The 17602-nt window shown below is 41.1% G+C and overlaps 1 protein-coding gene across 1 annotated transcript; it reads right to left on the reverse strand.

The window, feature by feature from the left end:
• Positions 1-2481: 2481 nt before the first annotated feature.
• On the reverse strand, positions 2482-16616 carry HTATSF1 (HIV-1 Tat specific factor 1). Its single transcript, XM_053373525.1, has 9 exons — positions 16299-16616; positions 11037-11241; positions 10585-10632; positions 8882-9036; positions 8471-8634; positions 7557-7656; positions 6345-6434; positions 5520-5657; positions 2482-4010 (listed from the first exon to the last, which is right to left on the reverse strand). Exons 1-9 carry the CDS (start codon positions 16467-16469, stop codon positions 3726-3728), a joined length of 1356 nt encoding a protein of 451 aa, XP_053229500.1. The 5' UTR covers positions 16470-16616; the 3' UTR covers positions 2482-3725.
• Positions 16617-17602: the final 986 nt, after the last annotated feature.

A 17602-nucleotide genomic window follows, 5' to 3' on the forward strand; every position in this document is an offset into this window, starting at 1 on the left:
AACAATATTTATACAATTGCGGGATTCCCTGAACCCCTGGACTTCCCTCCCTCCCCCCCCCCCCGGTTTTCCACAGATACACTTTTTAATTTTTACCGCATTTAATTACATATATCCAACTTTAATTAAATCCTTATTTAATCATTTACCTATTAAAAATTATAAGTGCTAAATCAATCCTGCTAACGTCTTTAAATCAATCTTTACATTGTTCCTTAATGTACTCTATAATTTTATACCATTCTTTTTAAAATTTACAATCATCTGGGTGTCTGATCTTCCCAGTCATTTTCACCATTTCTGCAGTCCATCATCTTCACTATCCACTCTTCCTTGGTTGGCATTTCCTCTTCATTACATCTCTGGGCAAAAAGCATTCTTGCAGCTGTTGTTGCATACATAAACAGTCTTTTTAAGTCCTCTGGTATTTCTTCTCCTGTAATGCCTATTTAAAAAGCTTCAGGGTGTTTCTTTTACAAATATTATCTTAAATATTTTTTTCCAGTTCATTATACAGTATATAATTTCCCAGAATGCTCTAGCCTTTTTGCACATCCACATGTGGCATAACATGCCTTCATTCTCTTTGCACTCCCAACATATGTTGGTAGTGTTTTTGTACATTTTCGCTGATCTTGTGCGAGTCAAATACTATCGGTACATCATTTTCATATAACTTTCTTTCAATGTACAGCATGCTGTGAACTTCAAATCCTCCCTCCATAATCTTTCCCAGTCAGCAAGTTGTATATTGTACCCTACATCTTTTACCTAATAAATCATTACCGCTTTTACCTCTGCATCTTTAGTTTCCCATTCCAACAGTTTATACATTTTTGACAATAGTTTTTCATTATTTCCCAACAAATCCTTTTCAAACCTTGACAACTCTTTACTGAAACCCAATCCTTTGTCCAGCCTAAACAGATCGTTGGTGGTATTGCAACCAATCTGTTAATAAATGTCTTATATCCTCAATTTTTTCACCTTTAATTGATTTCCTACTTTGGTTAACAGTTCTTTGTAAGCTGCCCATTCACCTTCCATGTTTGTTTTTTTAACTGATATTGCTTCCAATGGTGATAACCACCATGGAGTTTTACCTTCTAAAAGATTTTTGTATTTTCCCCATACAGCATAAATTGATTTTCTTACATGGTTCAGGAATTCCTTATGTAGTTTTGTTTTTCCATACCAAAGATATGCATGCCATCCAAATCTGTTATCATAACCTTCCAGATCTAATATATCTGAATTATTTACCGTTATCCATTAATGGAGCCAGCAGAGGCACGGTGCCTCATAATATAACTTTAAATCTGGCAAGAGAATCCGCCTCTTTCCTTGGCATCCATTAGTAACTTATATTTAATCCTTGGGTTTCCCGCCTGCCAGATAAATTTAGATTATGTCCTTTTGCCATTGTTTGAAGTGTCCTGCTCCACTATCGGTATAGATTGGAATAAAAATAGCATTCTAGGCAATACATTCATTTTTATTATCAAGATGCTCCCAATTTCCTAAATGCCCCAATCTTTGGGTGTTCCAATCATAATAATAATAATAAGAGAGGACTCCCTGGTCCTGAATGGGGTAACTGTGCCCCTGAAGGACCAGGTGCGTAGCCTGGGAGTCATTTTGGACTCGCAGCTGTCCATGGAGGCGCAGGTCAATTCTGTGTCCAGGGCAGCTGTCTACCAGTTCAATCTGGTATGCAGGCTGAGACCCTACCTGCCCACAGACTGTCTCGCCAGAGTGGTGCATGCTCTAGTTATCTCCTGCTTGGACTACTGCAATGCGCTCTATGTGGGGCAACCTTTGAAAGTGACCCAGAAACTACAACTAATCCAGAATGCGGCAGCTAGACTGGTGACTGGGAGTGGTCACCGAAACCACATCTTGAAAGACCTACATTAGCTACCAGTATGTTTCCAAACACAATTCAAAGTGTTGGTGCTGACCTTTAAAGCCCTAAACGACCTCGGTCCAGTATACCTGAAGGAGCGTCTCCACCCCCATTGTTCAGCCCAGACACCGAGGTCCAGTTCCAAGGGCCTTCTGGCAGTTCCCTCACTGCAAGAAACAAAATTACAGAGAACCAGGCAGAGGGCCTTCTTGGTAGTGGCGCCTGCCCTGTGGAACGCCCTCCCATCAGATATCAAGGAAAATAACAACTGCCTGACTTTTAGAAAACATCTGAAGGCAGCTCTGCTTAGGGAAGTTTTTAATGTTTGATGTATTTATCGTGTTTTTAATATTCAATTGGGAGTCGCCCAGAGTGGCTAGGGAAACCCAGCCAGTTGGGCGGTCTATAAATAAATTATTGTTGTTGTTGTTGTTCCTGGCTGTACAGATAGTATCTAAAAATAACCCCAACAACACTAGAATGAAGACTCATTGTTCACTCAAATTCCTAGTTTTCATATGGAAATGCTTTTTCATCTGTTGGCAGCAAGTTCAAGCAAGCAAACAGTCCAAATGTGATGCAAATTTAATCTCTCTTTAATTTTTTTAAAACATAATCCCATATTCCCAAATACAAAACAGGTATGCTAAACATTAAGAGGAAGACGCCCACTGCTGCTCATTCTCATCACAGAAGTTCATGGTTCCTCATTATGTCTGAATTGAGCTTAAAAACAGTAACAGTTTGGTGGTTTTTAGTGCAGTTGATTTGATAGATCTTGTTAAAAATGATATTGGAAAATAATTTTATATACAACATTTGGAAGCCAGGTACATTTAAAACCAAAACACAAATGTTTGCTAGTTCTGAATGGTTTGCATCTGTAAACAAACATCTGTCTTTTAAAATCTGAGCAACAATTTTGAGAGGGAATCGCAAAACAATTTTGTTTGTAGTCTCCTGTAGTAAAACCAAGTATACCAAAAAACAGGCTCTATATGCTCATCACCCTTGACAAATGCCTGAAACCAAACTACAACTGAACACAGTAAGGTGAAGAAAAGAATCACACTTCCACCACACAAGCTCTCGCTTTGTTTCCAATATGAATTTATCCTCAAAAAATTAAAAACAGAGATCAGTTAGGCTTATTTACACATTTTTCCTATTTGTCATCTAATCTCATCAGGATTTAAAATGAATTAAAATGAAAGGGGAACTTCAGTCATCTAAAACTTTGCATCCCAGGAGAGTACTTTCAGAACATTTATCTTTATTAATTGCGGGTGATAATTATTTTTTCCACTCCCCAGCTACATGTACAGGGTGCCAATACTGTAATGTATCCTCAGTGATCTGTTATTTTAAAAGTGCATAGTATCAGGAAAGCCAGCTCATCCAAAAAAGTACTGGATCATCCAAAGATTGGGGCATTTAGGAAATTGGGAGAAAAAACATTAAAAGCATTCATACCTCTGTAATTCTAAAGGTCATTGTGTAGTTAATAGGAACTGCAAGTCTGTACCTGCTTACAATGATGGACTTTGAACACTGACAAGCAAAGGTATAATGTAAGACAGCTGGTCAGTTCAGCAGGCTCTTGGCAACTTATGGACACATACACACAGCTTGGACATCAGCAGCAGATGATCATTAAATGCTGCTATTAATGAAACACTTCAAAAACACGCTGATGATATCTTAACAGGGTAATGCATATATATTCATTTGAATGCTGCCTGCAGTTGCTTCGAAGCACAGCATAACAGAGGTCTAAAGGTTACCCTACATACATGCTTTTACAAATGAGTTAAAGACGTTAGGTCTCTGCTTCCTCGTCACTGCCTGCAACGCTGCTATCTGTGGATGCTGTGACATCTTCGTTGGTACGCTCGCCATTATCTCCTCTCTCAGCTGCTTCACTCTTTGGGCCACCCTCAGATGCACTATTATCTTTAGATGGCTGAACTCCTTCTGGGAGCTGGACACCAGTTTCCGAAGAATCTGCGTCAGATGCTGTTTTCGGCATTTCTGTATTTGGATCACCTAAAAACTTCTGCCAACCCTTCAGTCTCTCTTCCCTTTCTCTTGAAGTCTCCTCGACCTGTGATCACATATGAAAGTATATGTAAATGTTTTTGTGCCAAAAAGGGGGTGGGGGAGCTTTCTGCTTGTGACTTAATAATCAAAGCTTCAGAAACCTAACCAAAACCTATGCTAAGTATTACATTTATATTGCAGGAATGCCCCTCAAACCTAAAGTAAATTAACTGCACTAAAAACACACACAAATAAAACTCTTATGAACAAACAGTACAAGAAGACTTAAGGCTGCTGAAAGCCTAAGTGGATTTAAGTGTGAGACAGACCTAAGTTTCAATGTCTTCTGTATACAAAGCTTTAAACATCAGATCTAAATTCAGGTGAGTATCACATAAAATGTATGACCTATAAGAAAGACCAGATTTTTAAAACTCTTATTTATTACATTTATATACCACACTTCATCTCAAGTTCACAGAATAAATATCTGTACAAATTCTAATCTCAGTTTAAGATGTCTAATAATCTTCTATATATGATGGTATTAAAAAACGGTAAACTAAACAAACAAAAACAAATTAATAAAAATTCAAAATGATGAATTGGGATCCAACTCAATTTAGATTGCAATCCTGGATACACTCGCCTAAAAGTAAGTCCTGTTGAGCTCAAAGGGACTTCCTTGTGAATAGATCTGTGCTGTGAATTACATTGGCCCCACTCAAATCAACTTGAAAAGTTAATCATTCCTAAGTTAATTCCACTGAAATAAATGGGATTTGTGGAACTAAAGAATGTTCCTATACATCTTTGCTAATAAGTAAGCTGCACCAAACCCAAAGGGACTTGCAGTGATCTATAACCATTTCCTCCTATGTCCCCTCTGTTGTCTCCCTTCTATTGTTTCCTGAATTATACACCACCATGAGAATCTTCTCATTCATGTATATGGAAAGCTCTGCATTAATAGTAATAAGCTGGATGAGCCCAGGGGATGAGGGGAGAATGTAACAGCATGTTATGCCACTGGCTAAATTTAAGGTGACTTTTTTTTTTGTTATGGGTTAATAGGGACATGCTTTGTTGCACCACTTCAAAAAGGGCCTCATTCCCGCGGGGGAAGGGAACCAAAATTTTTATTGGAATCATGACTGCAGAGCAAAACTTAAAGTGAGAAAGTACTTTGAAAATATAAAGTACTCAAATTTCCAAGTCTCCGTTGTGATTATGAATGCCTGAGATCCAGAGCTTTCACCCTGGGCTAGCCGGCCAGAGGGGATGTGTTGGTTTCTAACCTACAGTATGATTTCTGAAAGCAGCCTCTATGTAATGCATCATATACAGACATAGCTTCAAATATCTCTCAAACAGCTAAAAGCCCTGTTTAGGGAAGATTTTAATGTTTAATAGGTTATTGTATTTTAGTGTTTTGTTGGAAGCCGCCCAGAGTGGCTGGGGAAACCCAGCCAGATGGGCAGGATATAAATAATAAGTTGTTGTTGTTGTTATTGTTGTTATTATTATTATTATTATTACTACTACTATTACTATTATTATTATTGAGACACACCTGATAATCTGTTACACCATCCCATGTCTCCACAGAGAGCTGACGTCCACCAAACCATCGCCCGTTGAGTGCCTGTTTGCAGACATCTCCTTCTTCTGCTTCTTTAAATGACACAGAAGCAACACCATCTGGGTGCCTCTATAAAAACAAAAGAGATCCAGAGGCTATCAAATCCAATCTAGGCCTTTATACGCTTAAACATAATGACAAATTTTAGAAGACTACTGGGACTTCAAGAGCAAGAACACTATAAAAGTACCATGGTACCAGAGAATCACTTCCAGAAAGAAAGAAACTCTGAAAACATTACGAGGTGGCTATCATCACACCATATTCCTAAATATCTTAAATATTTGTCAGCCTATATACTTACAATGACAGTATCAACATCAGAATTCTATAGCTGCTTAAACACATTCTTGCGAGGCACCATCTTCACTGACTGTCTGTTTAGTATGGTGAACTAGACGGAATAATAGATTTTCTACCTGGGAGACCTAGAATCCGTTCCCTGTTCAGATACAATGGTGTCTTGGTGATCTTAGTCCACATCTCTCAATCTAACCTACCTTGCAGGATAGCTGTGAGGATCAAGAGGAGAGGAAGAAGACAGAGAAATACCACCCTGAGCTCCTCAGGAGGATGGGGGCTATTTATTAATAAAGTGAAGCATTTTAAATCCAAGAAACTTTAAACGTATCTGGCAGTGAATCTAAACTTCTTCTAAAACAGTTTCTCCAAAAAAAAGCAAAATATTTAACACTGAATACAATTTAAGTATCTGCTACATACAGCTAACAACTATGATCATGTAAAATTACCTACGTCAAATAGAATGACTTTCTTTACTTGTCCAAACTTTTCACATTCTGTCCGAAGATCTTCTCTTATCTCATTTAGCACTAAAGGATCTTCCTGCAAAAAGATCCAGTTACAAGATTACGTCTTAAAAGCATTTTCCAACATTGCTTCAGAAACAAGAATTTCCACATACTGGCTATACCATCCTGAGACACTAAGCCAATCCTGGCCAAACTGTTTAATGAGTATTATTGAAATTGGGTTTCATATTCATCTGATGCTCAAAGCATAACTCCAAAAGAAAAACATCTTCCTTACAGGACAGAATGCTCCTGCTCAACATTAATGGAATCTTAGCAGGGCTACTGTGTTGCCCATGTGAAAAAGAACAAGTGGTATAAATGAACAAAGTATACATGAAATAAAATATCCTTTTACAATATTTTCTTATAATTAAAAGAACCACATCTTTAAATTCAGGTAGGTAGCCATGTTGGTCTGACACAGTCGAAATAAAAAATTTAAAAATAGTCCAGTAGCACCTTAGAGACCAACTAAGTTTGTTCTAAATATAAGCTTTTGTGTGCATGCACACTTCTTCAGATACCTATCATGTATCTTTTTCACGGCCTAGGACCCTCATACCTATGGGACCGCCTCTCCTGGTATGCCCCACGGAGAGCCTAAAGGTCCATAAATAGCAACACCCTAGTGGTCCCGGGCCCTAAGGAAGTTAGGTTAGCCTCAGCTAGAGCCAGGGCCTTTTCAACTCTGGCTCCGCCTGGTGGAACGCTCTGCCTCATGAGACTAGGGCCCTGCAGGATCTGATTTCTTTCTGCAGGGCCTGTAAGACAGAGTTGTTCCGCCTGGCCTTTGGCTTGGAGCCAATTTGATTCTCTCCCCCTCTTCCTTTTTTCTTTTTCCTTTCTCCTCCTGTGATGAGGCTGCATTTTAATATTTTAATGTTTCAATATTTTAATTGTTATCTTTTAATCTTGTTTTTAAGTTGTATTCATTCAACTTGTTTTTATTATTGCTTGTTAGCTGCCCTGAGCCTGGCCTTGGCTGAGGAGGGCAGGGTATAAATAAAAATTATTATTATTATTATTATTAGTTGGTCCTAAAAGGCATGCTGCAGTTTCAGTTTAGATTCTTTTCCTAGCATGACTACCTGCACTTGTCATTCCCAGCTTTTGTGCCTTACATTAAAAAAAGGGGGGTGATGTGCTTCCCTACCTCAAAATCGCTTGGGTGGAACATGTTCCTGATAATGATAACACGCTCGTGCCGCATTCGAACACTGCCATCTTTCTTCTCTGGTCTCCAATCCAGCAGTCTAATGAAATGAAGCAATAGTAAGGGGTTGGGGCTGATCTCTTCAGTTTCTATAAGAGTTTGTTGGGAAAAAACCATTAAATTTGATATTTCCTAAATCAAGGTCTCAGCACCGGCAGTTATTTCATAACACATAATGAAGCTAGCAACCTGAATCTGAAAAACTATTGGAAAACCACCTGATTTAAGTCTCTGGCAATTTAAAGAAGGCTGCAATCCCATACTCACTTACCTCGGGCTAAGCCCCACTGAACTCAGCACCAGCAGTATATATTTAGTTTGAAGCTAGTCCCTTGTGAAATTTGGAGCAGCTTTTGAGATAAAGGTATCAGGCAGCTGCTGTAAAAAAAAAACTGTGGTAAAAATGTCACACGACTAGAGTAAGCCCTCAACTTACGTGGAGGTTACATTCTGGAGATCGCGCCTAAAGCCAATATCACATAGTCAAAACACACCACATGCAAGGCCAGGTGCAACTGTCAAAGTATTTTTCCCCTGACATCTACTTCCCTTTTCATTTTTACAATTCTTCTTTCTTTTTTTGCCAAGCATGTATAGCTGCAGGCTTACTCTACTTAATACAAAAATAAGCGTGGACATAGCTTTAAACGACAGCACACTCAGTATCAACAAAATATCCTGAAGTTTAGAAATCATAAAAGGTATAACAGCCAACTGCAAGGTGTGCCAGACAGTTTAGAAACTTTGTTTCACTGGTTTAAATGAATGACATATTTTTAGATTTCAGGTTTTAGCCTGTATATTTCCTCCCAGTAATGTAAAAGCCAATTTTATTTACAGAAATGACTACACACTTTTGTTGTTGAGACACCTTCTTCTTGTAGTCCTTGCATTTCTTTTTCTTCTTGCTGGCATCATACTCCCCCTTTGGTTGAAACTGTGCAACTTCCACATGCAATTTGTAGCCTCTAATTTCATTTTCATCCAATAGTTTTAATGCTAATTCAACAGATTCTCTCTATTATTAAAAATAAAAACAAAAAATTAGAAGAGGTAATTCAGACTTAGGTGAAAGGACTCTTACCTTCCACCTAAACAACAAAGTCTGGCTTGTGAAGAGATAAAACGTACAAAAAAATTACCATAATAAGCTACCTTGCAGTCCCAGTGACTGCTCAAAATAAAAATAAAATTCAAAGTAACAAAGAGACAAGTGAAAGGCTGAAAGCATCATTGTGAAAGTATAACTGAAGCATACAACTAACCTTTAAGTAGCAGCAGAGCCCATCTCCTTTAAGATTTCCTTCTTTGTCTTTGTAAAGTTTAATTTTAGGCTCCTCTGTTTGTGGATCACGCATAACAATACCACATTTTGACATAACCTGCACAAACTCATCTTTTGTAATGTCTGGTGGCAAACCTGTGGAAATAAATTTAAACAATTGCAAGAAATACACCTGCCAACTTCACAAAATCAATTTATACTGAAGAATGAAATAGAGGATTCTAACTCATCACAAGGTTCCTGGTGTTCTTCAATATACCTTTAGTCTTCCCTACTCACACGCTTTCTGGCATTATCTCCTGGCTTTTGGACTTAAGAACACAGTGGAAGATCCCAAAGTATGTGCCACGCAGTGAATTGTTTTAATGAAAGCAGGTATTTCTTGCGGTATTCAGGGAGGTCATGAAGCACAGCTCACTCTCCCTCCCTTTTCCAGAGTTGAAATCTGATGATCCTGACCCAGAGGAGCCTTCCAGAATGAATCCATGGAAAGCATCTGGAACTTCAAACATCAACTCTGCTTTGGCACGTTCAGGAGCAGACAGGACGGGAGCAGAAGTTGCAGGAGAGGGTACTAGGAAGGAAAGGAGTCACAGTCCTCGTGTTTCAGTGCCACAAAAAGGGTTTTATGGACAACTGACGTAAGCTGGAGAACTGCGTCAGGGATGCAGAGCTGAAGAGAGACACACTCTGGCTTCTGCTACCCACCAAGAGGTCTGGAGCAAGAGAGAGATCAATCTGGTCCCATTCAACAGCTGCTAAAGTATAGCTGTTCCACGCCTAATTTCCTTTTATTTCCCCATTTCATTAACGTATACACTTTTTGTATTTCAACAGAAATATGTCAGATTGTAAGCCTGCAGGCAGCAACTTTCTTAACTTTTAATATCCGTACAGTACTTAGAAAATTGTAAGCACTTTGCAAGTGTTGAACAACAGAAAGGGGTCATAATTAGCATGCTTTGTATGCAGAAGGTCCCAGATTCAACCCCTGGCATCCCTAGAGAGGGCTGGAAAGGCTCTTCAGAAACCTAGAGGGCCACTGGCAGCGTAGGCATTTTTCTGTTGGATGGACCAATGGCCTGACTTGCTATAAGACAGCTTTCTAACTTGGATGGAATAAACTTGCCTAAAGGGGATTTGTTAGCAGTTGCAGGTCCCACTTGCCTAAGAGTCAGTAGTATCCATATCACCACTAAATGGACAAAGTGTGGCTCTCAATTATAGTTAAGCAGAAAAGCAATGGAGAAGGTAGGAGGCTGACAAAAAATTCACACATTTCAGCATAAATAACTTCTGCGTAATAATTTCTGTTACGTGTTTCTCAAATATACGCACAGAACCCAGTTTTTAATAGGTTATTTTGTTGTTAGCATTACCCACCTACAATTTCCCTGGTGGTATTGTTTTGTTTTGTTTTATTATTTTATTTTATTTTATTTCCTATATTCCAGCCAGCTAAACTGTATTAAAATCCTGAATAAAATTCCATCATTTTTCTCTTCTTCAACTTCCAGAAAGGTTTTGCTCCACTGCAAAGCTTTTATGCAATCCAAAGTAAAATAATATATTTTTAAAGTATATTCAGATACATCTGTCTTCCTAACCATAAGGTTTGACTTTCATATATGCTTCCCAATGCATCTTCAGCAATCTGCAAATGCCAAGAGTTTTTTTTCTTACCTGTCACATATACATTTGTGTTTCTCTGTTCTTCAACATGAAACCATCCTAAGGAGCAGATCATGATTAGATTAGTTATGCTGCAGTTCTAAACCAGCACATGAGACCACAGAAATTCACATGAGACCACAGAGAACTGCTGCCAATCAGAGCTGACACTATTGGGCTAGACAGACAAACAGTCTGACATGGCCTAAGGCAGCTTCCTATATTCACATTTATGCAGCTTTACCAAAGATCACAAATCATTAAAAGTTGCCTGTCATTTGATTCTTTAAAATTTAGACTTTCAGAAGAGATTAAGTAGTCTTTCTGAATGGTAATGAGATCTTTCAGTATGAAGATGCATGCAACATTGCCACTGAAGCTGTTAAATGCTCAACTCCACAGAAATAGACATTTCTTCTTGAGCAGCAGACTACTTCTAAGTCATGCACAACAGGGCCCCTTGCCTGCATCGGGTTTTCTTTTCTCTCCTCTTTGTTTAAGATCTGTTGCCTGAGATGCTTTTGGATCTGTTGGCTGCTGGATCTTGGTATTCTTTGAATCTTTAGGAGTTTTAGATTCAGTCTTTGTAAGAGATGCAGATGAATTATCTGAACTTTCAGTGGGAAAGCCGTAGTTAGCATGATATGTTGCCAGGAAATCTTCAGTAACCTAAAAGAGAATTCAGAGTAGAGATAGATAAGGGATTCTGTCTGAGCTACTAGGTAAAGGTAAAAGTAAAGGACCCTTAGATGGTTAAGTCCTGTCGAATTTGACTATGGTGTGCAGTGCTCATCTCCACTTTCAGGCTGAGGGAGCTGGTGATTGGCTGCAGACAGTTTTTCCAGGTCATGTGGCCAGCATGATTAAACAGCTTCTGGTGCAGCAGGACACTGTGACGAGTGCCAGAGCACACAGAAATGCCATTTCCCTTCCTGCCACAGCGGCACCTACTTATCTACTTGCACTGGCATGCTTTCGAACTGCTAGGTTGGCAGGAGCTGGGACAGAGCAACGGCAGATCACCCTGTCATGTGGATTTGAACTGTCAACCTTGCAATTGGGAAGCCCAAGAGGTTCAGTGGTTTAGATCACAGCGCCACCTGCTCCCCAGAGCTACTACATGTGATAAATGTACCAATCTAAACACTGAAACAAATCATGATGATCATGTTATATTTTTTTAATTATGGGGCAGAGGCCTTTCATAATGGAACTGCAAATGACAGTTTGGGGGACAAACATGCATCTTTTATAACAGCCTTCCCCAACATGGTCTTCTCCAGCTGTTTCACACCACAGCTGCCATCAGTCCCAGCCAGCTGGTATACAAGGTATAAGGATGCTGCTATAGGTACATCAGTACAAGTCATTTTGTGAACCACAGCAGCTTTGCATATCTAAGACATCAAGTCCCTAATGATTTATATTTATCCTGAATGAACAACTTTTGACAACCTATTAATAAGCATTCCCGAGGCAGCAAACAGAAAAATACAGAATGTGCTTTAAAGAGGATGAGTCTTTGAAAAGAGGCCCCGTGGAACATGTGTACTCTGTATCCATGGGGCCTCTTTTAAAGGACTCACCCTGTACAATAACAGTTGGTTTTTTTTAAGTAAGCAACTTCCTTGCACAGAGGCAGCATAAAATAATGTACAGCCAGGATTTCAAAAAACAGCTAGAAAGTCTGGATAAATAAAAAATCTCTTCACCTAGACTACTGCTTGGTGTTAAGAAGGGGAAAGAGCTCTTTACCTTTTTGTTACTATATGTTGTTTTTAACTTTCCAATGTAACAGTGAACTACCCTAAGAAGGGATCTACAGACCTGTTCACTGTGGCAAGTGTACATCCCCTATTGGACAAGGATGATGAGCTCCCCACCCAACTTTTGGCTGAGCACAGGAGCATAAGTATAAAGTGAAGAACAGTTTCTCTCCCAAGAAACTGGAAATGGGGAAGGGGGGTGGAAGAGAAATTATGTCTGACCTGTGCAATTCTTTGCAGGTACTTCACCGTATCTGAAACACAATATGACATTGATGCAATGCCATCTTTTTACTCCTTCTAAATTGTTCTTTGTAGCATTTTTTTTTCATTATAATTTTATCTATTTATAAAACTTATAAGGACAACCCCTTACAAAATTCAAAAGGGTATGGCATTGTTTAATACAGAGGTGGCTAACTTGTTGCCTTCCAGATGCTGCTGGACTCCGGTTCTCCTCATCCCTGAGCACTGGCCATGCTACTTGGGGTTGATGGGAATTAAAATTCAGTTACCATCTGGAAGGCCACAGATTAGCCACCCCTAGCATAATGCAATAGTGTTTCCTTATAGGTTACTTTATCAAATGAACATTAAAAAGTATTTCCCCTATTTAGTTTCATTTGTTAATGTTGATCTTTTTAGGAGATAATTTAGAGTTACACTATTGTACTCATATTAATATGCGTAGTAGGAGAGCCCCAAGAGCTTCACTCACCCGCCTTCCTCTTGGAAAATTCAGGACAGATAAAGTCTTCACGCAGCACTTCCTTAAAACTATGGAACTCACTTTATGGAACAGGCTTTAAAAGAGGATTTGTGGACAGTAATGCTATCATTATGGCCACTAGCCACAATGGATATACTCTGCCACCACAGCTGGGAGGCAGAAAGGCTTCTCAATACCCAGTTGCTGGAAACCACAGGAGATGAGAGGGCTGCTGTGCTGGGGCCCTGCTTGAGGGTTTCCCACTGGGGCATCCGGTTGGGCACTGTGGGAACAGGATGCTGGATTTATAAGGATCATTGGCCTGATGCAGCAGGCTCTTCTTATATTCCTATTCCTTTTCTATTATTATTATTATTATTATTATTATTATTATTATTACTACTACTACTACTTTCTTCTTTACAAATTTCACTGAAAATTCTAAAATCAATTACGAAACACAAAGTGTTGTCTTCAAAGACAAATGCATGTACAGTCAGATGGGTGGGATACAAATAATAAAATTATTATTATTAGCTACATGGCATCAAAACAAACTTTGGAAATATTTTACATCACTGATTCAGCTCGCATCCACAGGGCACATGTCAATCTAAAACATTAAGATAATTCTCCACAGTGGCTGCCGTGGCAACTGAACTGTGAGGGAAATTACTGCACTACTCTCAATAGACTGCAAATCAAGACCTTTTTGAAATAGTGTTTTTCTTCTTCAAAGTAAGTTTTATAATTCACATACTAAAAAACAAAACAGACGAAGGCCACTCCAAAGTAAATTTGCATATAAACATTAATTAACTCTGCCAATGTGGGGACCAGGCATACATGGAATTTTTCCACATGAAATAAAAGTAAAAGACATAGATCTCCAATTTGTATTTTTTGGGAGGGAGGAATTGCTGCACTGCAAGGCACACCAGAGCAAAAACTACCAGTCCAATTCAGAGAATATTAAGAACAGCCCCAAAGCAAAAAGCTTGGCTAACATTAACACCACTTATTTGTATTATGATTATGATTCCTTAACTGTACCCTAGCTCTAAGTGGACCTGGGGCTGCGGGGGGTGGGCTTTGGCTCTGCAGATATTGCTGGGCTGTTTATTTTATTTATTTGTTTATTAAATTTATATACTGCCCTATACCCAGAGGTCTCAGGGCAGTTCACAGAAAAGATTACAATATATAAAATCAAAATAAGAACAATGACCCAATAATACCCCCCAAAAAAGAGCCACATTTTAAAAGGGTACAGGATGTCAGATGTCAATCCACTCAACCAAAGGTTAAAAAGGAACACTTTTGCCTGGCACCTAAAGGTGTATAATGAAAAGTGTCAGGCAAACTTCCCTGGGGAAAGCATTCCACAGACAGGGAGTCACTGCAGAAAAGGCCCTGTTCTCCTGCTTCCACCCTCCAGTCCTCTCAAGGAGGAGGCACAAGAAGGATGATCTGAGAGTCCAGGTAGGTTCATATGGAAGAGGCGGTCCTTGAGGTATTGTGGTCCTGAACCGTTTAAAGCTTTATAGGTCAAAACCAGCACTTTGAATTGGACCTGGAAACTAATTGGTACCCAGTGCAGTCGGACCAGGATTGGTGTAATATGCTCAAACCGTCTTGCTCTGAGCAACCTGGCTGCTGAATTCTGCACTAGCTGAAGTTTCTGAGGCAGCCCTACGTATAACACATTGCTATAATCTAACCTTGAAGTTACCAGAGCATAGACAACAGCTGAAGCTGATGGAAGGCACTCCGGGCCACTGAGGCCACCTGAGCCTCCAGCAACATCAAAGGGTGAAAGAGGACCCCCAAGCTGCGAACCTGCTCCTTGAAAGGAAGTGTAACCCCATCAATAGCAGGCGATGTCCCAGTCATCTGGTCTGGGGAACCACCCACTAACAGTGCCTTAGTCTTATCTGGATTGAGCTTTAGTTTGTTGGCTCTCATCCAATCCATTACCAAGGCAAGACACTGGTCCAGCACTTCCACTGCCTCACCTGCAGATGTAAAGGAGAAATAGAGCTAAGTGTCATCAGCATACTGCTGACAAAAAAATACTCCAACCTCTGGATAACCCCACCCAGTGGTTTCATGCAGATGTTAAACAACATGGAGGATAGGATTGAGCCCTGTGGAACCCCACACTGAAGGTTCCACGGGGTTGAAAAGCATTCCCCAAGTAGCACCCTCTGGGAACGGCCATCCAAGTAGGATTGGAACCACCGCAAAGTGTTGCCACACACCCCTAGTTTGGAGAGTTGCTCCAGGAGGATACCATGGTCAATGGTATTGAAAGCCGCTGAGAGGTCGAGAACAATTAACAGGGACATGTATCCCTTTTCTCTCTCTTGACAGAAATCATACAGGGTGACAAAAGCAAATTCTGTGCCAAAACCAGGCTTAAACCCCGATTGAAATGGATCCAGAAAAATCAGTTTCTTCCAAAAGCGCCTATATATGGTCCGTGACTACTCACTCTAGAACCTTGCCCAGGAAAGGAAGATTAGCAACTGGCCAGTAGTTAGTTAGGTTTTCTGAATTCAGGGAAGGTTTCTTAAGGAGTGGTTTTACCACTGCTTCTTTCAAACAGGCAGGGACCACCCTCTCTCTTAAAGAGGCATTGATCACCTCCCTGGCCCAGCTGTTCCCTCCCTGCTGGTTTTTATCAGCCAAGAGGGGCGAGGGGCTAGACTCCAGAGTGCAAGTTGTTGCCCTGACTGATCAGTGCACCTTGTCCACATCCTCAAGCCAACTGAAACTCATCCAACAACAACAGGACTAGACTGTGCTCTGGACACCCCATGAGATACATCTGCTGTAACAGCAGAGTCAAAGTCTTGGTGGAGGCAAGCAATTTTATGCTCAAAGTGGTTTCCAAACAAGTCACAGCGAGCTACCATTGGTTCCATCACCTCCTTTGGGCCAGTCTGTAAAAGGCCCCATACAAACCCGTGCCACCAATATTACTGTTATTATTACCATGATCATTATTAACCTGCACTCTGAACATTTTGGTCGCTGTATAAATAGCAGCAATAAACGAGAGCAAGGCTAAGCCATACTTTGCTCCGGTTCTTGCTTTTATATTGTGTATTTTGTGTTTTTGTGCTGTGAACCGCCTTGAGATCTTTGGCTGAAAGTCGGCATACAAACGTAATGAAATTAGAAGCAAAGAAACAGCAGCGGCGTCTTTCCCTGTCTGTACCATGACGAGCACAGGCCCCGCCCCTCACCTTCGGGAACCAGGCCCTCTTGTCGCGATCCCACTCGTACTGCGTCCCGTCCGCCGGGTCCGTGTACGTGAAAGGGTCCTCGCCGCCTTCCTCGTCCTTCTTGCCGTACAGCTCCTGCAGCCGCAGCTGCTGGTAGAACTCCTCGTTCCGATCCGAGCCGCCGATACTCATGTTGTTGCCGGAACCCAGGCTGACGAGGTAGAAAACGCGCCTCACAGGCTAGGCCGCGCCTCAGATGCCGCCGCCGCCGCCGCCGCCTCCTACTCGGGAGCCGCCGGACTGCACGAAGCCGCTCAGGGCGCCTGCGCGCGGTCTCGCACCACGGCTGCTCTTGCGCAGGCGCGGCCCCGCCCCGCTCCACATGCGACGCTAGTCTGTCACATCTCCACACACGCCCCGCCTCACAACCGCCGCTTATGGAAGAAGCGAACGGCGCGTGCGCAGGAAATGACCGTTACCCCCTCCCCCCCACCTCATTCTCCCTCTGTACACGCACAGAAATATTACCCACCTCAGCCCTTTTATTTATTTGTTTATCGGATCCGGTTGATGGTTTTATGATTTTCTACAAAAGGCTGAGGAGGAATTCCTCACGCGCACACTGCGCAAGAGCGGAAGTCCTTGGGGAGAGGCGCAAAGGCGTAGCCACGTGATGTGTATTTTTAAAAGCACCCAATTGAAAAGCAAGATGTGGGAGCCAATGAGAGACACGCTTCATTATCTGGAGGGTGGGGGGACGAATGAGGGAGACACACCCACTCCACCCCAGCCCCCCTTTTCATGAGAGCCAGGCGCACGTGCTCTGGTACCTGATAGTCCCATCAAGGGATCTCTTCTTTGAAGCTCTTTTTCCAAACCATTGGCTGATGTCAAAACAAAATAAAAATATTCCTTCCGTTGGCTGATGGTTGGCTCCGAGTCCCAGTCTCAATCTTGATTGCCAGTCTCTGCTTATTTGGACCTGGAAGCCCCACTGAACTCACTGGTGGTTGTTTCCAAGGCAACGTCCACGGCTCATGCCACAAACCGATTTTTATTTCTCTTGGGACAAAGCAGCATTTTTGCTGTGCCTCCCAAAGTATGGTTACCAGATGTCCCCGTTTTCCGGGGACATTCCCCAGATTTATGAATCTGTCCCCGGACAAAATCCGTCCCCAGAATGTCCCCAGATTTCATTTAATGTCCCTGGATTTGTATTTTAAGTATTGTAGATTTATTAGTAGGGATTGAATGTTGCGTGATTGGTTCAACGGCACAAGACACATCATGTGGGGACTTCTGGTGAAGCAAAATGGCGGGCACCA

Source organism: Podarcis raffonei, chromosome Z (assembly GCF_027172205.1).
Source record: "Podarcis raffonei isolate rPodRaf1 chromosome Z, rPodRaf1.pri, whole genome shotgun sequence".
Lineage (NCBI taxonomy): Eukaryota > Metazoa > Chordata > Lepidosauria > Squamata > Lacertidae > Podarcis > Podarcis raffonei.

Excerpts from the sequence above, each read along its gene's own strand:
- HTATSF1 (XM_053373525.1), bottom strand. The coding sequence starts at position 16,469 with ATGAGTATCGGCGGCTCGGATCGGAACGAGGAGTTCTACCAGCAGCTG. Across the intron at positions 10,633-11,036 it reads GAAAAGAAAACCCGATGCAG|GATGGTTTCATGTTGAAGAA; the intron begins GCAAGGGGCCCT and ends TCTGCTCCTTAG. Across the intron at positions 5,658-6,344 it reads AGAAAGTCATTCTATTTGAC|AGGCACCCAGATGGTGTTGC; the intron begins GTAGGTAATTTT and ends TTGTTTTTATAG.